The sequence below is a fragment of the Megalops cyprinoides genome, chromosome 19, assembly GCF_013368585.1.
Source record: "Megalops cyprinoides isolate fMegCyp1 chromosome 19, fMegCyp1.pri, whole genome shotgun sequence".
NCBI classification, from domain to species: Eukaryota; Metazoa; Chordata; class Actinopteri; order Elopiformes; family Megalopidae; genus Megalops; species Megalops cyprinoides.
Genome location: NC_050601.1, coordinates 28,761,386 through 28,785,813, shown reverse-complemented (window position 1 = coordinate 28,785,813; position 24,428 = coordinate 28,761,386). Strand labels below are relative to the sequence as shown.

The following is a 24,428-nucleotide window of genomic DNA, read 5'->3' as shown; positions in this document are numbered from 1 at the left end:
ATGATCAAGGCCTACAAGCCAGTAAGAGCGCTGCGCTCTACTACCTCGGGTTTCGTCTGTGTCCCGAATTACAAGGGCTGCATCTCTCGGACCCGCCTCTTCTCAGTACTGGTTCCACATTGGTGGAATGAGCTTCCTACTGAGATTCGTACAACAGACTCTCTGGGTGCCTTCAAAAGAGAGAGCTGAAGACTCATCTTTTCAAGCTGTATCTCTAGTCTACCTTCCTTTCTATATATCTATCATATCTATCCATATTTTCTATAAAAAAAACACTCTACACTAGTTTAGCACTTAACTCAGTATCTTACTGACCTCTTGTGATACTTCTCGATAACTACTCTTAGCATAGTGATGCACTTATTTGGAAGTTGCTCTGGGTAAGATTGTCTGCTAAATGATGTAATGTAATGTAAAACAGTTATTCTTCAGGCTCACTGTGTTTGTCATGGTAATTCAATGAAATGACAACATTTATGATGTACAATGTAACTTTAATTGAAAGCACTGATTTAGTCAGAACTGTTAGTAATAATAATAATAATAATAAACCTACTACCATTAGTGATGTTACAGGTTAGCAGACCCGGACCCTGAACTGCCCCGACCACTGTCAGCCCACCACAATGCGAGATCAGGTAGGTAGCAAAACCAAAACTTTATTTTTATAAGTTGGGGATAAGTCTTACACTTATAAAACTCATCAATGACAGCACACCCTGGAGTCACCCCCTTTGCCTGCTCTTCCCACTGTAAGCCCCAGCGGAAATGTGGCCCCCCCCCACAGGTAAGTGCACACACTCCAAATCCACAGCACACAGTGGTCCCCTCACACTCTGGCAGAAAAGCAAGCACTGCAAATCCCCCTCACAAGCTGCAGCTGGCGCCTCCCTCTGGCCAGGGTGAGCCAGTCCCGCAGTGGGGCTGACCAGGTGGGGGGGGTCGCAGGCTGCCACTGGGAGCGCTCACACGTACACACACTTTTACAAAACAGGCATTGCTGCTGGTCGCCTTCCCCCAAAGCAGTCCTTTGGTGTCCGGATGCCAGGCTCTACGCAGTCGTGCTGCTGGGTGAGATTACGCTGGCTCCCTGATCTCATCCCTCGCCGCACTCAGCAACTCCTGCAAACGCAAAGAGGGAACTGAGAAGCCCAGCGGAGCCACCCCTGGTCACATACACATACGCCTTGTGCAAGACGAAATACACCACTTTCCTTACGGTAAGCAGGGCGGACGCTCTTGCTGTTTGTGCCAGTCAACCAGCCGGGCAGCAGCTTCTCTGCAGCGGGTCTGCGGTCATCTTTCTCTTCCCGGACTCTCTGCTCCAGCGACGCTCCGCCCTGCCAAAGTCCCGCAAGAACACCAACACGTGAACAAAACCAAAAGAAAAAAACCCCAAGAAACTAATACAAAAAAGAAAAGAAAAACCTCAAAAAGCAACTTAACACACACCACAGACAGAGTGCTTCCCCATGTACTCCTGCTGCTTTTCGCCAGGCGGCTGTCCCCCTTTCCACCCCAAACCGCTGCCTTTTAAAAGGCTGTGAAGCTCCCCTACACGCCCCGCTCACAGGTGCCTGGCATCACTTGCTTGTTATTCTATTATTCAATAAACGCTGTGCCCCGCCCACACGCAACTCCCCGGGCTGCCCGAACCACTGTCCGGCGCTACTAATACTTCTGTAACTTCTTATACTACCACTACACTCTATATACCAAGATCAGAAGGAGGACGTGGTTCAATCCAGTTGTAGTTGATTATAAAACTATAACCATTGGCTTGGACACATACACTCAGTGACCACTCTAATACACCTCTCTAATACTGGGTAGGACCCTCCTTTGCCCGCAGAATGGCCTGAATTCTTTGTGGCATGGATTCAACAAGGTGCTGGAAACATTCCTTAGAGATTCTGCTCCATGCTGACATGTTAGCATTATGCAAATGCTGCAGATTTGTCAGTTGCACATTCATACTGCGAATGTCCCGTTCCACCACATCCCAAAGGTGCTCTGTTGGATTGAGATCTGGTGACTGTGGAGGCCATTGGAGTACAATGAACTCATTGTCATGTTCTTGGAACCAGTTTGAGATGATGTGTTCTCTGTGGCATGGCACTTTATCCTGCTGGAAGTAGCCATGAGGAGATGGGTAGACCGTGGTCATACAGGGATGCACATGGTCAGCAGCAATACTCAGGTAGGCTGTGGCATTTAAACGATGCTCAGTTGGTATTAAGGTGCCTAACGTGTGCCAAGAAAATGTTCCCCACACCATTACACCACCACCTCCCGCCTGAAGGCAGGATGAATATATAGATTCATGTTGTTTGCACCAACTTCTGATCCTACCATCAGAATGTCGCAGCAGAAATCAAGATTCGTCAGACCAGGCAATGTTTTTCCAATCATCTACCGTCCAGTTTCGGTAAGCCTGTGCCCACTTTTCCACAGCCACAGTTTCCTGTCCTTAGCTGACAGGGGTGGTACCCGGAGAGGTCCTCTGCTGCTGTAGCCCATGCACCTCAATGTTCGACGTGTTGTATGTTCAGAAATGCTGCATAGCACTGTTGTAATGTGTGGTTATTTGGATTACTGTCACCTTCTTTTCAGCTTGATCCAGTCTGGCCATTCTCCTCTCACCTCTGTCATTAGCAAGGCGTTTTCGCCCACAGAACTGCCACTCGGTGGATGTTTTTTGTTTCTCGCACCTTTCTCTATACACTCTAGAGACTGTCATGTGTGAAAATACCTGGAGATCATCAGTTTCTGAGATACTCAAACCACCCCATCTGGCACCAACAATCATCCCACAGTCAAAGTCACTTAAATCAGATTTCCTACCCATTCTGATGTTTGGTCTGAACAGCAACTGAACCTCTTGACTATGTCTTCATGAATTTATGCATTGAGTTTTATAACCTTGTAGTGGTTTACAGGCCACCTGGCCCTTATAGTGTTTTCTTATCGGAATTCACCAACTTTTTATCCGGCCTGGTTGTTAATACAGAAAAGGCTGTGATAGTAGTCGATTGTAATGTGCATATGGATAATGAAGATGACTCGTTCAGAACAGCATTTTTGTCTATCATCGAATCTATTGGACTCTATCAAGCTGTGGATAAACCTACACATTACTGTAACCATACTCTAGATTTGGTCCTCACATATGGAGCAGATATTAACCAGGTAGAAATTATGCTACACAATCTTGTTTCCATTCTCTCTTTCAATTTACCACTAACGTGCTACACATACTCGGAGCCCGAGGAGCCCGCGTTCTAGGCGCACGTTTTCTTCTGTTACAGCTAATGCCTTTAATGCTTCTTACATCATACAGCCTGTACAATGAAATCTCCCGTAGCTTATTTTCAAACCCTATATTAACTGAAATTAATCAACTCGCAGACAGTATTGACTCTACTTTGCGTAAACCTCTGGATGCTGTTGCTCCCCTTAAAAGGAAGAAAATCACAGACAAAAAGCTAATTACAAGTTTTTTTCCTGGTGTGGAAGGAAAGTCTCCTAGCCTATACTGTAAGCATGCCCTCATAGCTGCCAGATCCAAATATTTCTCTACTCTTATAGAGAAAAATAAGGACAATCCTAGGTATCTGTTTAGCACTATTGCCAGATTAAGAGTCCTGCATCAGTTAACCGTAACATGCCAGCAATTTATAGTAGTGATGACTTTATGAATTTCTTTGATAGTAAAACCATAAAGATAAGAGACACAATACAAAAGTTTTCATTGACTTCTGCCTCCTGCCTGGCCAGTCCCATCCCAGACTAAGTAGGTATATCTGTTAGGCCTGCCTCGTTCCTTGGCTCTTTTATACCCATTGAATTTAGGGACTTTTTTCTTTTATCAATTCATCTAAAAACTCTACCAGCCAACTAGACCCCATACCAACCGGCTTCCTAAAACAGCTACTACTTGCAATTGGCACACCGTTATTAAATCAACGCCTCCCTTATGTCTGGACATGCACCTCAGTCCTTCAAAGTAGCAGTTATCAAGCCTTTTTTGAAGAAGCCCAATCTAGATGCCAATGACCTGTCAAACTACAGGCCCATCTCGAATCTTCCATTCCTCTCAAAAGTCCTGGAAAAAGCAGTATCAAAGCAACTTTGTGCATTTTTACACTCTAACAACATTTTGGAAGTCTTTCAGTCTGGGTTTAGACCTCATCATTGTAAGGAAACTGCTCTTCTGAAAGTGCTCAATGATCTTCTACTCTCCTGTAATAGCTGTATCTCTCTTCTTGTACTACTAGACTTAAGTGCAGCCTTTGATACCACCGATCATCATATCCTCCTCAACCACCTCGAAAACCTGGTTGGCATAAGTGGACAGGCTCTATCTTGGTTTAGGTCCTATCTATCAGAGTGATATCAGTTTGTCTCCAATTAACAATGAATCTTCTGCTCATTCCAGAGTAAGATATGGTATACCATAAGGATCTGTGCTTGGGCCTCTGCTCTTTATACATGTTTCCCCTTGTCAATATCATCTGTAAACATGGCATTAGCTTCCACTGTTATGCGGAAGACACTCAGTTATACATATCAGTCAAACCCTTTCAATATATCAAACACGGAGGCCTGCCTAAAAAATGTAAAGAATTGGATGGCCCGAAATTTTCTCCTCCTTAACTGAAAAGCGAAATATTGGTTGTTGGCTAAAATTCAATCAGGAGAAAATTCACTCATTTTACACTAGACCTTGATGGTGTCTCCCTTGCCTCTAGTGCAGCTATCAAAGACCTTGGTGTCATTATTGATCCTGAGCTCTCGTTTGAAACACATATAACACCTCTAGGACAGCCTTCTTTCATTTGAGAAATATAGCCAAAATCAGGAAAATTGTATCAATTATGATGCTGAAAAACTAATCCATGCCTTTGTAACATCCAGATTAGACTACTGTAATGCCCTCTTATCAGGATGTGCAAATGTCTCACTAAAACCCTTGTACAAAATGCAGCTGCTTGTATCTTAACTAGAACTAAATGCTTTGAACACATTCAGTTCTAGCTTCTCCCCATTGGCTACCCATTACATACCAGATTGATTTTACTCACATTTAAGGCTTTAAATGGGCTTGCCCCTCCCCATCTTAAAGACTTTCACCCATACCTTCCACAAAGAACCCTTCCTTCCCAAAATGCCAGGCTTCTCATTTTTCCAAGAGTGGGCAAAACTACTACAGGTGGTAGAGCTTTTTCCTATCGAGCCCCTCTCCTGTGGAACAGTTTACCCACTGATGTTTGGGGAGCAGACTCTCTCTCAACCTTTAAGTCTAGGCTCAAAAAATATCTATACAGTAAGTCCTTCAGCTGAGGGATATGGCCTGGTGCTGGCATGGATCATAGAGTCTCTGGTGGACTAAGGCCTCTTTTCTACCAACATGAACTAGGTGCTAGTTCTGGGCTGTTGCTAGTGCCAGTTTGGAGTTGGTTCAACTTTCAAACCTTCTAAGAACAAGTTTGCACCATAGAGCCATGTCATTACGTCACTGTATACGTCTGTATACATCTCAACTTTCTCGCTAGCGCCAAGCTAACAGTGGTGACTGGTGAGCTGGAAACAGGGGAAGCCCAAACACTACCTTTAAATCTATCATTACTTTCAAAATGTTCCCCGTTATCCTCCTTGATTAACAATAAAACAAATAATTAACAGAATAATCAACACCAATCGTGTAAATAGAGTAAATGATTATGCTCACAGAACAGAGCAGATTATATTAAATAAATAATAATTAAAATAATAAAAAAATAATAATTACTACTAATAATATTACTAATAGCTACAAAGTTTTAGTTGGTTTTATTGGTCTTGATAATCCCGCCCCAGCCCCTGACATAGTGGTTCTTTGTTCTAGACCAGCAAAGTGTTGGTGCCGTTCTTGAACCAGTTTTCCTGGCCAAGAGCCAGTTCTTTGGCTGTCATAACGCAAAGAACTGGTTCAAGATTAGGCACCAGCTCCAAACTGGCCCTCGAACTGCCTTGGTGGAAAAGGGGCATAAGTGATCATTGCTGTCACTTTATCATGGCATGGACTCTGTGCTCATCTGGTGTTGACTGCCTTAGGGTCGGCCTCATGATTATGCCAGTCCCTTGCCTCCCGTCCCCTAGGTATCCTGTTAAATGTTAAGGTATCCTGCCATAATGTTAGTCTGCTGGGGTTTTTTCCTTGTTGCACACTGGCATCTTTTTCCCTGCCCTCTTCTCCTGCCTTAACTCAAGCACCACTTCAGGACCCCCAGCTTAGCTTCCTCGCCGTCATTCCTGTGGAGACCTCCATGTACCAAGAACTGGATCCCCAAGGACTAGATGCCATGCATATTCTGTTGTATAACTTTTAAGATTTAAGATTTACAAGACTCATTATGTTTTATGCACCGTATGTTGCTGTGTCTTACTACCTAGATGTTTCACCATTCTTAAGTACTGTTAAGAACTTCTTAGGAAATTCTTTCCTACTCTATTTGTCCACCCATTGCCAGCCAGAAGCAGATGGGCTCCCCCTCTGTCCCGGGTTCTGCTCAAGGTTTCTTCCTATTAGTCAGCGAGTTTTCCTGGCCACTGTCACCTTTGGCTTGGTCTGAGGGGGTATCAGGCCTGGAATACTGATGTAAAGCTGCTTTGTGACAACTCATGTTGTAAAAAGAGCTTTATAAATAAACTGAATTGACTTGAAATTGAAATTGAGTTGCTGCCAGATGATTGACTGATTAGATATTTGCATCAATGAGCAGGTGTACAAGTGTACCTAATAAAGTGGCCACTGAGTGTATCTGTCAACTTCCAATGATGTTCTTCTCCAAATAGTGAAACATAATGATAGTAAGAAGTTATATTCCATAAAAAGAAGCTGCCAAGTACAAAATTGAACACAGAATCTCAGATACTATACCAACCATTAATGAGGCAGCTAACAGCTATGCCTGAAGAGTCAGAAAGAAAGCAAAGCTACTTGCAGAACAACTGCAAGATAGCTTTCAGGAGAAAGCAATGAATGGGAAATACCCAAAAAGAATAAAAGAAGCAGACGTGGACAGGCAAAAAATTATTGGATCAAAAGCCGTGGACTTTTTGAGGAAAACCATTGACCATATTATCTGTCTGGAACGGGCAAAAACAGAATATATTTCCAGACACAACAAAATAGCAATGTATCTCCACTGAAAGATCTGTAAGGAATACAATACTGAAACAACAGACAAGTGGTACCAATATGAACCCAATAATGTGACTGAATCTAATGGAGTTACAATTTTATGGGATATGCCCATTCACAAGTGTGAACAGACCAGACACTGTTATCAAAATGAACAGTGAAAGAAAGTGTGTATTGATTGATGCAGCTGTACTATCAGAATGAAACACATCTAACTGAGGAAGCTAACTGAGAAACTATCCAAGTACAAGGATCTTAAGATTGAGATCAAAAGGATGTGGGGAATGTCCACAGAGATTATAAAAACAGTTATAGGAGCTCTAGGAGTTGTAAAAAAAGGCTTGGAAAAATTCACCAATAGGATTCCAAGCAACATCCATGAAGTACAGAAGATAATCCTCTTAGGAACAGTGCACATTTTGTGAAGGGTGCTCTCCACTACATGAAAGACAATCTATCTTACAGCACCCAAGGACTATTGTTTGGACCCCATTCTATAGATGAGTTCTTACAAGATGCAAGAAAGAAAATATAATAATAATAATAATAATAATAATAATAATAATAATAACAAAGCAGATTTACAACCAAGCTGAATGTGTTTATTCCCCATTAGGACAGAACAGTCAAACTAATATGCTTTAAGAACAATAAAGTATCACATTCCTGTTCACCTGTCTGAAAGCAAGGTGCCTTTTGCACCCTGCATGTGCAGTTACTGCAGAGGAAGGACCAGTATGTCTGTGGCACAATGGTGGGTCTGTTTCCAGCTCAGGCACCCAGAATCCTGATTATGCATAAATGTGTGCTCAAATGCATATACAATGGGTGAGTGGTTCATTCAGTTAAACATGTGTGTGTGTGTGTGTGTGTGTGTGTGTGTGTGTATCCATACATATTCCATTCAGAAACCACTTGTAAATAAGGCCAATGTGCAGCATCAGGTAATCTGGTGTAACATACACAAAACCTGAACTCCGAAGCAGTGGACAAGGTCTGGTCTGATGATTTGTCTTTTAATCTTTTTGCTATATCAGGCTGGGTTTGTGTTTGGAGAAAGCTAAAGGAAGCTTTCAACTCACATTGCCTGTCCGCAACAGTTAAACATGGTGGATTGCGTCCAGTTATTACCCTGCACGCTAGAATTACAGCCAAAGAATACAAAGGCATTTTATGTGACTAGGTGCACCTCATGGTGTAAATGTTGTTTATTCAAGATGTTCTCATATTGCAATACAATAACACCCCCATACACACAGCTAAGTGGATTCAAGAGTTGTTGAGCACCAAACATTGCCTCCCCAAACACCAGATCTTTTGTAAACATCATTGAAGGTTTATGGGAAGCTCTGGCATGTAGAGTATGAAGTAGATTTTCACCTCCTTTATCTCTGGAAGAACTGGAGGCTTTCCTTCTTGAAGGATGGTCCAATATCTAGAAACAGGATTGAAGCTGGTCTGAAAGCAAAGCTTGGCGCAATATCCCCATTAGTTAATAAATATTAATATATTGTTTGGTGTTTCCATTATTTTGTCTACCCCATGTATATATTTATAATTATTGTAGTTATTTTATTACCGGGATGACCCATCATCCACACAGGGAGATCTGATAAAGTGGCGCGAAAAGCTGCAAATACTAACTGCACCACTAATTACATAGTGCCAAATATACACCATTTCAGATGCAATGCTAACGTTACTACACAAGGCCCTCTCCTTTCTGCAGAGTGAAAACATCTCTAAGCCCAAGCAGGATAGTCCGGTGACAGAAAGGAGGCTTTGAAGGCATGTTTTGTTTTGTATTCCTTCCTGTACTGATACCCCATCATTGTGGAAGCTGGAGACAGGAGCAGAGGGGGAGGGACTAAAACGGGTTAAATCTGATATTTTGGCATGAGGAACTTCTTGGCTGTTTCATTCATGTGGAAAACAGCTCTGAACTGATTTCAGAGCAAGGCAGGCGCCAGGACTACCATCTGCTTTGAGTTTCAATCCCCCAGCCCCTCCGTCCTGTTCCCCCAATCCTGCCCTCTCCCTCTCTCCTGTTCTCTCTCCCCCAATCACTAAGCATGAATCCCACACTCCCCACCTGGTGCACTCTCCTGAGCTACCTGCCTCAAAAAGACATGAGAGGAACACAGACAGAATGCATGTCTAGGAAATGGAAAGAGTTTCAGACCCAAGTGTTCATATGTGCGCACACATGCACACGTACATATTACACACACATATGCAGTTACTGGCCTTGAAATTTTACTCCTTGGCACCACTGTTCATTCATAAACACTCTATGTAAACAAGACCAACTACACAGGAGACACCCCAAGTCTTTCTGCAGTCTCCCCAACCTCTCACAGAGGATTGTACCTCTGCATCTGTGGTAATGACAGGACATCCAAGAAGGTTAGCACTGCTCTCATGGCACACAGATTTGTTCCCCAAATGATAATGCCCCAACCAGGACCATATGTGCAGAAGGCTTGCAGAGAGAAGAAGGAGAAAATTTAGCTGCATTTCTATTTTAAAAAGGAAATTTACAGTTCCCAAAGCGCAGTGTGGATCCAGCCTCTCTATAGCACTGTCCTGAGATGAACTAACTGCCACAGCTCACAGCTGGCCAAGGGCCATCTGTAAATCACCATTAGCAGTGTGAGGGATGTGGGATGTGTCTGCAGCCAGCAGACTTTCGCAGCTAGGAGACCGCCAACCAAACAAAGGAAGTTGGAGGGATTGAAAATATATATTCCATTCTTTGGCTTGAAGCCTCCCATGTGCATGTCAATGCATTACTGCACTCTCCTCCCCATAGAGCAGCACTGACGAGGAGCCAATGTCTCAGTTTTCACAGGTTTGGAGTTAGACACGTGTGGGTACAAGGATCAGTTTCTTCATCAACAATCACCAAGCCATTTCCTTTATTCACAAGCCTGTATGTAAGCATTGCTTGTATTTGGTACAAAGTTCATGTTTCAAGAGATGGAAAAGCCTTTTAGATGTTTTTTTGTGATATCAATGTGCTGTCACCAAGGGTGAGGGTGTCAGTGCGGCGGCTTCTTAGTCGGCTTTTGTTTTCTCTGTCCATGTGCTCATGTTTACTGTTTTCCCCTGTGTTCCAGCCCTGCCCGGTTCTCCGCCCTGTCTCCGCCCACCTGTGTCTGATCACCTGCCTGCCTGCACACCTGCATCTCATCCCCTCATCTGACTCGCCCTATATATTGCCTGTTTTGTTGCGTGTTCTTCGCTAGTTCGTCTCAGTCCTCCTGTTTCGCTACCAGCTGTTCTTTGTTCTGTTTTGCGATGCTGCTTGTTCTTCTATACATCGATTTTTTTTTTTTTTTGTATTCTGTCTTCGGATTTGTTTGCCATTATTTCCCTGGCTTTTGACTGCATGTTCTGACCTCGTTTTTGGATTTCGACTTGGATTCAGTAAACTCGTTTTTCATCATGCCTTCCTGTCTGCGCCTGAGTCCTTGCTTGAGCTCTGTGACAGAGGGGATTCTTTCGACAAACAATGGTGAGAGAATTCACAAGTCCATCCCCTGCCTTACATGTTTAATTGTGAAACGCACAGTATGAAACAACTGTCATAAAATCTCTTAGATTAGATCTTTATTTAATATTGTGGTGGGCATGGTTTGTAGGATGTGAGGATTACTAATGATAGATTTCAACATACACAGATGTGCATTTCATAAATGCTTAGTGCTACAAGCACATGTGTGGTGATCCTAAAATGAAAGCTCAGAATTCACCTGTGAAAAGCATTCCAAAAAAAGACTACCACAGGTGTATCATGGGGTACTCCCATCAGTAAAACAGGACATGGTTATGATGTTTCATGAATCTGTTTAAAAAAAAGAGAAAGGAAAGTGGGGATGGGGACACATTCATCTCCCACTCCTTTTTCTCTTTCCCTCTTTCCCTTCCCTTTTAAAGCAAACCATGAAAATGTGGAGCCATTGGATGAAACAGCATGGGGTGGAGGAGGCAGGAGTGGCAGAAGGAGAGATCCATGTCAAACATCATCAAAAAAGCCTCCTCAATTACTCTCAGGCCCAATGAGCTATCATTCCTATAAGGCAGCACACTCCAATGGTCTCTCTCTTTTTTGGCCTTGCTGGTGTTCCACTGATAGAAATGCCAAAACTTGTTACTCTAATGCCAAGCGACAAGGGCACCTAGGGCTGCAGATGTTCTCACTGATGACAGATGGTGCTGGTACAGCACAGGGACGGCAGCAGGTTCGTGCCAGTGACATGCCACCTGCACCCCACCTGTGCCCCTTCTCCGTGCTGCATCCCCCACTTTCCATGTGATGTGCATGTGGAGGTTGTGGGGGCCCATGGAACAGTCTTTAGAGGTGTAAATGTTGTCTGAGGTTTCTTCAGTCAGTGGTAGGTGAGTCTTAAAGCCATTAGATGCTTAGCGATCAATTAGCAAGAGTTATGAGACAGACCCCATTAGACAATATTTAAAATGTATAAATGGCCTCTTAGATTTTGAAATGGAGTGAGCTTTCATGTACAGCCTTTTGCAGTTGGATACACAGGGAGTAAAATGCCATTCTAAAATGAGTAGATTTTTGTTGTTTGTGTGGATGTGATTATTTTAATCTAGTTGGAAAATGTGTCAGTAACTGAGAGCAGGAAGAGCTGCTGAATATCCAATTGGGCTATGTGAATACGGGGCATGTTACTTCAATATGCAGTCCACGAGACCTAAACACCCAGACAGCAGTCTTTGAATCACTTCATCAACAGTTATTTGCATTTGGCACTTTTGGCATTGAATTCTGCTGGGCTGAAAACACTGATCTGGGGCCTGTGAAATCCCCCCTGTCACAGTGGGGTAATTGATTAAGAGGAGTGGAGAGATGGGGAGAGGTGTGAAATGGCAAAGCGAGATGTAAATGAGAAGTGCAGGACGGGTGAACTACTGCACCTGCTGAGTGACCAGGATCAGTGTGACGTGTCTTTCAAAACAAATTATCTCCGCTCCAGCTGCAACCAAGACAGATATAGATGAGCATGATAAATTCAGCATTTCCTGAAAACAGTATTTCAATTCAATTCAATTCATTTTTATTTGTATAGCGCTTTTTACAACACAAGTTGTCACAAAGCAGCTTTACATTGTTCCCAGGCCTGAGACCCCCTGAGAGCAAGCCAACAAGGCAACAGTGGCAAGGAAAAACTCCCTATCAGGAAGAAACCTTGAGCAGAACCGGGCTCATGGGGGGGCCCATCTGCTTCTGGCCGGCACTGGGCAGATAGAGTTAGACACAAAATTATGCAATGTACATTTGTGATTGACAAACAATAGCAGTTAACAGTAGAGTGATTATAAGAATGTCTCCTAGGATGTCCGGGTCTTGGAATGCAGTTGGCTTTGATGGGCAGGGCAGCGAGGTAGCAGGACTGGAAAACGAGATGAGACGCTTGGGCTACAGCTCCGGACAGGAGCCCGGAGCAGGGAATAGGAAGCAAACAGAAAACAGTGGTTAGTGGATGATAAGAATGGCAGGGATGTAGAACAGAGAGGCAGGAGAGGAGGGGCAGAGAAAAAGGTGTGCAACAAGGAAAGACCCCGGCAGGCTAACATTATGGCAGCATACCTAGGGGACGGGAGGCAAGGGACCGGCATAGTCATGAGGGCGACCCTAAGACAGTCAACACCAAATCACGGCACAGGGTCCATGAAAGCAATGACCACTTAGTCCACCAGAGACTCTATGATCCACGCCAGCACCAGGCCATGTCCCTCAGCTGAAGGATTTACTATATAGATATGTTTTGAGCCTAGACTTAAAGGTGGAGAGAGAGTCTGTTCCCCGAATCTCAGAGGGTAAACTGTTCCACAGGAGAGGGGCTTGATAGGAAAAGGCTCTACCGCCTACAGTAGTTTTGCCCACTCTTGGAATGGTGAGAAGCCCGGCATTTTGGGAGCGAAGGGCTCTCTGCGGAAGATATGGATGAAGAAGGTCCTTAAGATAGGGGGGGCAAGCCCATTTAAAGCCTTAAATGTGAGTAAGAGTATTTTAAAAATGATCCGGTATTTAATAGGTAGCCAATGGAGAGAGGCCAGAACTGGGATGATGTGCTCAAAGCGTTTAGTTTTAGTTAAGATTCGAGCAGCTGCATTTTGCACCAGCTGAAGGGGTTTTAATGAGACGTTTGCACATCCTGACAAGAGGGCATTACAGTAGTCTAATCTGGATGTTACAAAGGCATGGATTAGTTTTTCAGCGTCGTTAATTGATACGATTTTCCTGATTTTAGCAATATTTCTCAGATGGAAGAAGGCAGTCCTAGAGGTGTTAGTTATGTGAGTTTCAAAGGAGAGCTCGGGATCAATAACAACACCAAGGTCTTTGATGGCTGCACTCGGGGCAAGGGAGACACCATCAAGGTCCAATGTAAAATGAGTGAGTTTGCTCCTGATTGAATTTTAGCCTCTGACCAATATTTCGGTTTTGTCCGGGTTGAGGAGGAGAAAGTTTCGGGCCATCCAATTCTTTACATCTGTTAGGCAGGCCTCCATGTTTGAAATATTCAGAGGGACATCGGGTTTGACTGATATGTATAACTGAGTGTCATCCGCGTAACAGTGGAAATTAATGTCATGTTTACGGATGATATCGCCAAGAGGCAACATGTATAACGAGAAGAGCAGAGGTCCAAGCACAGATCCTTGAGGTATACCATATTTTACTCTGGAACGAGCGGAGGATTCGTTGTTGATGGAGACAAACTGATATCGTTCTGATAGATAAGATCTAAACCAAGATAGGGCATGTCCACTTATGCCAACCAGGTTTTCGAGGCGGTCAAGGAGGATACAATGATCGATGGTATCAAAGGCTGCACTTAGGTCTAGTAGCACAAGAAGAGAGATACAGCCATTGTCACAGGAGAGTAGAAGGTCGTTGAGCACTTTCAGGAGAGCGGTTTCCGTACTGTGGTGAGGTCTAAATCCGGACTGGAAAACTTCCAAAATGTTGTTAGAGTGTAAAAAGGCACAGAGTTGCTTTGATACCGCTTTTTCCAGAATTTTTGAGAGGAATGGAAAGTTCGAGATGGGCCTATAGTTTGACAGGTCATTGGGATCAAGATTAGGCTTTTTCAGAATAGGCTTGATAACTGCTACTTTGAAGGGCTGAGGTACGTGTCCAGACATAAGAGAGGCATTGATAAGATTTAATAGTGGTGTGCCAATTGCAGGCAATAGCTGCTTTAGGAAGCCAGTTGGTATGGGGTCAAGTTGGCTGGTAGAGTTATTAGATGAATTGAGAAGAGAAGAAAAGTCACCAAATTCAATGGGTATAAAAGAGTCAAAGCGCGAGGCGGGCCTAATAGACATGTCTACATAATCTGGAACGGGACTGGCCAGGCAGGAACCAGAAGTTGATGAGAATTTTTGTATTGTGTCTCTTATATTTAAGATTTTACTGTCAAAGAAGTTCATGAAGTCACTGCTACTATAAATTGCTGGTATGGTAGGGTTAACTGATGCAGGACTCTTGGTTAATCTGGCGATAGTGCTGAACAGGTACCTAGGATTGTCCTTGTTTCTCTCAATCAGAGTAGAGAAATATTTGGATCTGGTAGCTGTGAGGGCATGCTTGTAATTTAGGAGACTTTCCTTCCACGCCAGGAGAAAAACCTGTAGTTTGGTGGAGCGCCATTTTCTTTCGAGTTTTCGTGTGGCTTGTTTGAGGGCACGAGTATGGTCGTTATACAAAGGTGCTAGCTTCTTGTCTGTGATTTTCTTCCTTTTGAGGGGAGCAACGGCATCGAGTTTTACACAGAGTAGAGTCGATTCTGTCCGCGAGTAGATTAATTTCAGTTGAGCTGGGGGGATTCAGTTGAGAGGAGATTTCGTTGTGCAGGTAGTATGATGTAGGGAACTCGTCGATAAAGGCATTTGCTGTAAGAGAGCAAAACGTGCGCCTGGAAGAAAATCTAGGCTCCGAGTATGTGAAGCACGTTAGTGGTAAATTGAAAGAGATGAGATAGTGGTCGGATAACACAGGATTGTGTGGCATGATTTCCACCTGGTTAATGTCTGCTCCATATGTGAGGACCAAATCAAGAGTATGGTTGCGGTAATGTGTGGGTTTGTCCACAGCTTGATAGAGTCCAATGGATTCGATGATGGACAAAAATGCTGTTCTGAACGGGTCATGTTCATTATCCATATGGACATTAAAGTCGCCTACTATTACAGCTTTTTCTATATTGACAACCAGGTCAGATAGAAAATTGGCAAATTCCGATAAGAAAACACTGTAAGGGCCAGGTGGCCTGTAAACTATAACAAGGGTAAATAGCTGAAATGCAGTCTTGTCAGGATGTGCAAAGCTAAGTACTAATAGTTCAAATGAATGGAAGTTATAGCCAGGTTTAAGGGTGGCACAGAGTTTGGAGCTGTGTACAGCAGCAACGCCGCCACCTCTACCAGTAGGTCAAGGGACCTGGTGATTACAATAACTGGGAGGAGTTGATTCGTTGAGAGCAACAAAGTCATTAGGTTTAAGCCATGTTTCAGTCAGGCATAAGATATCAAATTGGTGATCAGTAATCAATTCGTTTATTAATAAAGCTTTAGGTTGTAGTGATCTGATATTTATTAACCCAATCTTAAGGACCATTTGTCTACAGGTAGTACTTTCAGGTTTGGCAGACTTAATTTTTATCAAATTATCAGCACAAATGCCCCTACTGGATGTTTTTAAGAAGTTTGGGACGGAGGGTCGTGGAACAGACACTGTCTCTATGGGATTTTTAAGTGGTGGTTCCAGGGAAAAAGCAGACAACTGTGTAGGACAGAAAGTCTGCTGCCTGGCCTTGGCCCTGATAAGTCAAGGTTTAGTGGAATTCGGACTATGATCTATGTTACTAGAGATGATAGCTGCACCCTCCCTCGAGGGGTGGATGCCATCTCGTTTTAAAAGACCAGGCCTCCCCCAAAACTTGTGCCAATTATCTACAAAACCCACGTTGTTAGAGGGGCACCATTCAGACAACCAACGATTAAGTGACGTTAATCTGCTATAGATCTCGTCACCGCGCCGCATGGGGATGGGGCCAGAGAAAATTACTGAATCCGACATTTGTTTGGCAATCCTGCACACCGACTTAATAGTTAACTTTGTTACTTCCGATTGCCTCATGCGAACATCGTTAGCGCCGACGTGAATAACAATTTTTGAGTATTTCGCTTTACTTTTACCTTTAGCCAGCACTTTCAAATTGCTGTATTCAAATTCATATTTCAAAAGCAATATGTTGAAATTGAATATAAACAACAATACTGCCAAATAAATTAAACATATGTGAACAGAATAATTCAACAAAAACAAGTACAGACTCAACTTTGATTTCTCCTTTGGGTGGGATCTTTCTGGTTCCATATAATGTCATAAAGGATCCTTATATAGTGCACTGGGTTTACGTTGTATAAAGGATCTCTGTAGATGTCTTTGGGTTTATGCTGTGTAAGGGCTCCCAATACTGTGCTCTGGGCTTATGCTATATAAAGATTCACTATACAGCCCTCTGGGTTTATGCTGTGTAAGGGTTCTCTATAGTGTGCTCTGGGTTTATGCTGTATGAAGGTTCTCTATAGAGCCCTCTGGGTTCATGCTATATAAAGGTTCCTAATGAAGTCTTCTGGGTGTACATTGTATGAAGGTTCTCTGTGTGCTTATGCTTTAATAGCAGTGGCTGTAGACAAAAGCTCACAATTCAATTCAATTTTATTTCTATAGTGCTTTTTACAACACAAGTTGTCACAAAGCAGCTTGACATTGTTACCAGGCCTGAGACCCCCTGAGAGCAAGCCTAAGGCAACAGTGGCAAGGAAACTCCCTAATTAACAGGAAGAAACCTTGAGCAGAACATGGCTCAGAGGGGGAGCCCATCTGCTTCTGACCAGCACTGGGCAGGTAGAATTATAGAGAATGCTTAAAGTTGTTGTACTTAAGACAATTGAATTGGGTAGCCAATAGTAATTACACAGAGTAATTATAAAGTGTAATCCTGGAATGTCTGGATCTTGGCACATGGTTGGCTTGATAGGAAGCTGAACTGGAAATTGGGATATGGAGCTTGAGCTACAGATCCAGGCAGAAGCCCAGAGCAGGCACAGGAAACAAAAAGAAAACGGTGATTAGTGGATGTTAATTGCAGAAATGAAAAACATAAAGGCAAGGGGGGGACAGAGGGGGGAAGAGATGCATGTGTGGAATAAGGAAAAATCCCGGCAGATAAGCACTATTGCAGCATACTTGGGGGACTAGAGGCAAGGGGCCAGCACATTCATGAGGGCGACCCTAAGGCGCCTTTTTAGCCTAGACTTTGAGAGAGTCTGCTCCCCAAACCTCAGTGGGTAAATTGTTCCACAAAAGAGGGGCTCGATACGAAAGGGAGGGGGGCGCATGCCCATTTAAAGCTGTAAAGCTTTAAATATAAGGAGAAGTACTTTGAAATTGATGTGGTATTTGATAGGTAGTCAATGGAGAGAGGCTAGTACCAAGGTGATGTGCTCAAAGCATTTTGTTGTGGTTAGAATATGAGCAGCTGCATTTTGAACCAACTGAAGGGGCCTTAGGGAGGCATAAGCACATGCTGACAAGAGGGCATGACAATTCTGTTGTAGCTTTTGCAAGCACACAAACTACAGATAATCTACTCTGTTTTGTGAGCATAATCATTTACTCTATTTACATGATTGGTGTTGATTACTAGAATTTATATTGCAATACATTAGGAAATATATTTCAATATATGAGAAACTTGCCCATATATTTTAACATATATAGGAATATATGGATGGACAAAGTATTGCTATGTATTGATTAATATATTTTAGAATATATTGCTGTGTAAACAAACCTATATTACATTATTGCTTGTATGTTTCTTGAAACAAAGTAATTTTATGAGTTAAGCAAGCTCCAGGCTCCAAATCAGCATTTTGCATGACAGTCATATTTTATATTATACATCCATATTGATAGATCATATATGGCTATGTATTGATTCATATATGGTAAAATGTAGGTACCAGAGTATTATAAAATAAATAAATCATTAACAGCAGCAAAAAGTACAAGAGTCCACTTTTTATTTCCCCACATTTCATTCTCAACATTTTATTCTCATGACATTTCATCCTCAACATTGTATTTCAGTCCTCCACACTGGAACGTGGAGGAATACATGCATAAAGGCTGGCATAATGTGGCAGATCAACTAACATGCATTTCCTGTTGAATTTCATCACATCAAAGACCTGTTTCCTGCCCTGCAACACTCTTTTCAAGCCAACTACATTTTCTAAATGTGATTTGTTATACCGTCTTCCAACAGCAAAACATTTTCTGTCATCAAGTCTCTCAACCAAAATGTAATAATACACAGTGATTATGTGTCCATTATCCAACAAAACAGTGAAGCTGTTCCTTTTCATTACTCTAGTGAACTGCTCAGAGTAATACAGTTCTCCTTTGACCAAAATTCTACTGAATATTTTCACAACTGTATCCTTGATGGAATCTCATATTCTGAATCTGGGGAAGTGTATTTCTTTCTCCCTCGGTCCATGCCTGCCTCTCTTCTTCTGGAGTGATGGAGCGATGGAACAACGAAACCCTCCACAGCATCAAAAAAGACCGCAGCAGTGACGACTCGCTTGGTTTCCAGAGGTAAATATCCCATCCATTTCCCTATGTTTTGTACAGTGAGCACATTATTGTAAAGCAAGACTAAAACGTTAAATTAACCAAGAGAAACGAAAAAAAAATAGATTTGCAACACTACCCAGAATCCTACAGTATAAAAGCAACGTCACTGATTGGTAACGAGTAGCTCGACCATAGACACGATAGTTTTATGGGCGTGAAGAACGACAAGTCACCACCCGCTCTATTCTCTGCATGTTTCAGCAGTCGGTGAGAGGAGAAAATGAAGTTTGCTCTTGTGAGCTGGTCAAAGGGGAATGATAAAGGTGCCCTTAGTATAGTCCCCGTAAACTGGATCATAGAATTTGATCCTGAAAACACAGAAAAAGAGTATCTTATCGAGTGCCGCAGCATCGGTGCGAAAAGGCCTTCTAATGGGTGGCCAGTTGAATCAGCACACATTTTGCAGTTGGCAGGCAAGTACTTGTGTTTGTCATGATGTCTTTGTACTTCTATAGTCATACAATATTGATCATGATAGCAATTAACCTGTTGAGGTTTTTGCATCATTGGCCAAGTATTGTTTGCTGGTCAAGTAACGTTAGCTTTGGGAACATGAATGAAGCGGACTAGGCCGAAAGTCAGCTGCCGACCGTTAGGGGCTGATAGTCAAGGAAGTCCCGCTTCATTTGAACTTCTAGCCAGCTAGCTAGTATTAGCTTTAGCTACTTCATTTGAATTTTTCGCAGGCTAGCTAACGGTCATTAGTCATGAGTCTCGCGTCATATGAATTTTGAAAAAGCATTGAAACATTAATTAAACACCATTAAACCACATTAAACATCAATTAAACCTAATTTGAAAATTGTCACCTAAGATTTGAGTTGATTTGTAACTATGAATTCTTAACTGCCACACATAAATGCTTTCATTCCTTGATTCCTTGAACATTGTTAGCCAACATTGTACATTGTGAAATTAAAGGAGAGGTTTGGTGTTAATCAGTCAATAGCCCTGTTTTTTGAGGTACTGTCATTAGGATAAAGAACGAGATCATTTGATACAACATAGACCAAATACTGAACTGTCAATTAACAGTGAAAGGGCCATAGTAACTTACTTTCAGTTTCATTTTGCTGTGCCCGATTCAGTTAACATTGGTGATCGGGGTACACTCTGTCCCTATTTGATCCGCAGCCTAAAAGTATTTTATTTAAAGGAATATACCACCCAAACATGAAATTAAGTCAGTCTCACCCCCAGACTTAAAACAGTGAAAAAAACCTGGTTAAAATCCGTCCAGGCGTTGTCCTGCTTTGGGAGCAGCGTTTTTTGGCTTTAGCTTAGCACAGTTGCTGTAAACCAAGGGAGTCACTCTTGCTAGCTTACATGCTAGTGACTCCCTTGGTCTTGCTACTGTTTTTAGCTAACAGAAAAGGAGTCTACACTCAAAATTGCTGAGCGGGAGCTTTTGGAAGAAGACCAACCAAAGGGCAAAAAGAGAAAGAGGTTACCCAACAAACTCTACCTTAACACCCAGGAAGAATCTGTAGGCCTAGTTGCCAAAAAGGTAAGGGGTTCTTTTTATGGCAGCTGTTTTGATAATATATTTTTTACATCTTTGATTTTTGTACTTGGGTTGTGAGCCAGCCTAACACAAACAATAGAAAATAAAAAGTATTTTGGGACTAGCGGCATGGTGGTGTAGTGGCACTGTTGCCTCACAGCAAGATGGTTCTGGGTTGAAACCCACTGGCTGGCTGAGGCCTTTTTGTGTGGAGTTTGCTATTTTCTCTGGGTACTCTGGCTTCCTCCCACATGCCAAAGTTTGCATGCATGTTAAGTTAATTGGTGAATTTGTTAATTGGTAGATTGCCCATAGGTGTTTGTGTGTCTGTATGTTAGTGCTAGTGGACAGCTATGAATTGAAACACATTTAGCCATGGGACATGTAAAGCTTAATGATTCGTTGTAATCCATGTATGGTTTCATTTTCCTAACTCTTGTGTGTATTGCTTCATACATAATTGATTTGATCATTTTTACCCAACAGAAAAACTACAAACTCCTTGCGGCAAGACGGTCTGAATTAGAGGTTTTCTCCCAAGACGAACCTAACCTCAGCTCAGAGGACACTGAGACACTTGCGGATGAGATCAAGGCTCTCAAGGAAGAAAATCAAAGACTTCGTGAACAGCAAAGTGGAGAATCTTCTGCAGCCACCAAAGACCTCGAGAGCCAACTCAAGGCTTTGAATAAAGAAAACACAAGGCTGCGCAAAATAGCAGTAAAGGGTAACTATCTCTTTTAGATTAAAACAGGCATTGTTTTAGATTGCATAAAGCATTGTCTCCTGATTTTTGGTGTTATTCTTAAAGATATAGGCCTACAGATATAGTATAGGTAGAGTTTCTAGAAGGAACAAAATTTAACCTAGGACTAAACACTAAGGGCGAAATTCTCCCATGTGCTTAAGTCCAAAAAAGTGCTTTGCTTCGTGCTTTTCAGCCTGCACACATTTTACAAATGAGTTAAGTTTGTTGCTAGAACGCACAACTGGCCTTCTGGCATGTAAGTGACATACTTAAGTCATTGGTTTAACTAACAAATGACTGGAAAGCATGCAGCTAAGTGCGACTTAAAGTGTTGGTTCGGAGTAATTCCAATCAGAGCGCTGTTACACGAGCTTGGTGAGTGCTGTCGATAGCAAGGAAAGCAAAATAATTTGGACCAACATAGACCGAGTGGCAAACGTGCTGCTTACGCTTATTCAATGGAACAAGCAAGCTCACTTTCACTTTCATTTTCCGTGTTCCATAGAGTTAGCATAAGCTGCCAGTTCGCTATTTGGTCTATGTTGTTCCAAAATCTTTTGCTCTCCTTGCTATTGACATCACTCACCAAGCTCGTAGAACAGCGCTATGATTGGAATTACTCCAAACCAACACTTAAAGCACATGGAACACATTTTGCTGCACTTTGAGAAAGGAAAAATTAGTGGAGGTGTATTTATTTATTCATTTTTTTTTAACATGTTATGTATTTACTACGTATTTGGAGTCCTCATGTAGTAAATTCAGTGGGCCATATTTCCCAGAAATCCCATCACTTCTGGCGGCTGTCAGGACCCTCATTGCGGACAAGGTCACCAGCAGCTCCAGCTATGAAGGGGAAAGTGAATATGAGGCCAGTGCTGCTACACCATCATCTGCTACACCATCACCTCCTCAACCCACATCTCCCACACCTCCCAAACCAACAACAGTAAGTAAATTTTTGTAATAATCAATTAAAAACATTGTCATTGGTAATTTTATTTTAAAAACATCAATTAAAAACATTCTGTCATTGGTGATTCTGTTTCTTGTCTTTTCTTTTTACAATTAGGTGAAACTAGGGAATGATGACTCCACCAGAGTGTCTGCCCATTGTTGGGAGACCGCAAAAGCACAACCCACAGCGAAAGGAATGGCCCGCACCCTCCTGCTGGGCCTGTTCAGCATTGATGTCCTATTGAAGTCCAACCTGACAGGAGGGGTCAACAAGGTCGATCCATCTGCAGAGAGACGTCAACCTCTAGACCCAACGAAGCTTAAAGCTTTACTTGGTAAGACTTAAAGACACCCTATGCAACATTCGTAGTGATTGTAAGTAACATGGCAGAGCAATTTAGCCCAGTGTATGTCCAAAATACTTGATTCAATCGCAAATACTTGATTCTAATCACCTTCAGTTGGGAAACGCTTGGCTACAGCAAGGTACAGTTGCTCTCACTGACCACAATACTTCCTGGAAAAGAAAGTGGATACAGTAGTAACCTGCTCATTCTAAAAGCCCCTTGGAGAACCCCTCCTAACTCCTCCTTTGGTTTCCTGAGAAGCTGAATCTGATTTCAGACTGAACTATCTGTAGGTAACCCCCTGAGGAGGGAGGAGTAGGCATGGTAGGAAATTACCAGTATTGGGATCCACCTCTAGCCTGGCTTTCGAGACAAAAGCTCATACGAGCCTTGTCTGGGCAATCTCACGTACTAACCACCTTCTGAAAGGCAGAATTAAATGTAAACTTGTTAAGCTCTCCTTCTTCACCCTGGAGTGAAAGCTCGCTTCTCATTGGTGCCTGAAATTCTGGGACAGGAAATGCAGTAAATAGGCTGCTTGGCCATACTGACTTGATCACGAAATTTTGTGCAGCGCCATAGGAAGTATGGGCGTGCCCAGGCTAATCCACCTCATCTTTCCTTTTGAAACAATGACATTTGTCTTTCTTATGCTATCTTTTACAGATGCAGTTGTGCAGAAACATCCGGGGGTCAAGATTTCAGAAATAAGAACGGCCCTTAACAAAAGGATTTGTGAATTACGGCACCAGCAGAAGATAAAGTCCACGGTCAACTGAATGAGCATGTGTGACACTTGTTAACACTTTTGTTTGATTGTTCCTGTTTTTTTCCACAAGGGACACTTGCACTGTTGCAATGATTTTTATTTATTTATTTTTTATTTTGTTATTTTTTTCATCCGTATTGAAGGAGGTGCGCTTTTGAATTTTTTATTTCAAGTGTTTTTGTTCATTTATAATTGTGGATTTAAAATATGGCCTATTTTAAAAAATAACATGTTTTCAATAAAAAATAAAGTGTAATAAAGGAAGTACTGCATATTGATGTATTATTCAATATATATTTTCAAATGTACGACAGAAATTGTACAGTACATTAGATTATCTGTGAAGATTCTCATTCATCCAGGTCATGGTAGTCAAAATTGTTAGTTGTATAATAAAAACAATATATAATATGATAACTATGTTGAAAAATATATAGATTTATATTAAATATATTGTATATAATTAAGATATATATTCCCATATAAATCTCATTATATTATCTTGTACGTCGAGGTATAACATATCATATAATTTCACATATACATTTACATATATTTAAAATGCCTCTTCTGATATATAATCTCCTATAATATGGGACATATTTGAATACATTTAGTAATATATTAGATCATATAAATCTATATATTTTTCAACATAGTTAAGATATATGTTCCTTTATAAATCTCATTATATTATCTTGTACATTGAGGTGTAACATCTCATATAATTTTACATATATAATTACATATATTTAAAATGCCTCTTCCGATATATAATCTCCTGTAACATGGGACATATTTTAATATATTTAGTAATATATTAAATTATAAAATAGTGTATTTTTCAATATATGAAAACGGCAATAATTGCAGTATTTTAATATACCTTATAATATATCACACATATAATATAATATATCATTACATAATATATCCTACGATATAATACTATTTAAAATTTACAATATATGAATAGACCTGCAATATATTGTCATATAATATATTGAGAAATATATTTTTGTTGCGTAAGGGTAAAGGGGAACAGTTTGAAAGTAAAGATAGATTCAAAGGAAGTGAAGAAGATATACTAAACAAAATTATACTTAAGTATAGTTGGCTTATACTGGCTTATACTGACAAGTAGACAGAAAAGTTTAAGTATATTTGG

At 41.7% G+C, this 24,428-nt stretch overlaps 1 protein-coding gene across 1 annotated transcript; it reads left to right on the top strand.

Annotated features, from left to right (window-relative positions):
* On the top strand, positions 1-23,270 carry LOC118794019. The gene is made up of 6 exons (XM_036552149.1): positions 1-105; positions 20,299-20,442; positions 20,926-21,166; positions 21,970-22,136; positions 22,260-22,479; positions 23,158-23,270. Exons 1-6 carry the CDS (start codon positions 1-3, stop codon positions 23,268-23,270), a joined length of 990 nt encoding a protein of 329 aa, XP_036408042.1.
* Positions 23,271-24,428: the final 1,158 nt, after the last annotated feature.

Excerpts from the sequence above, each read along its gene's own strand:
- LOC118794019 (XM_036552149.1), top strand. The coding sequence starts at position 1 with ATGATCAAGGCCTACAAGCCAGTAAGAGCGCTGCGCTCTACTACCTCG. Across the intron at positions 20,443-20,925 it reads TAGGCCTAGTTGCCAAAAAG|AAAAACTACAAACTCCTTGC; the intron begins GTAAGGGGTTCT and ends TTTACCCAACAG. Across the intron at positions 22,137-22,259 it reads CACCTCCCAAACCAACAACA|GTGAAACTAGGGAATGATGA; the intron begins GTAAGTAAATTT and ends TTTTACAATTAG.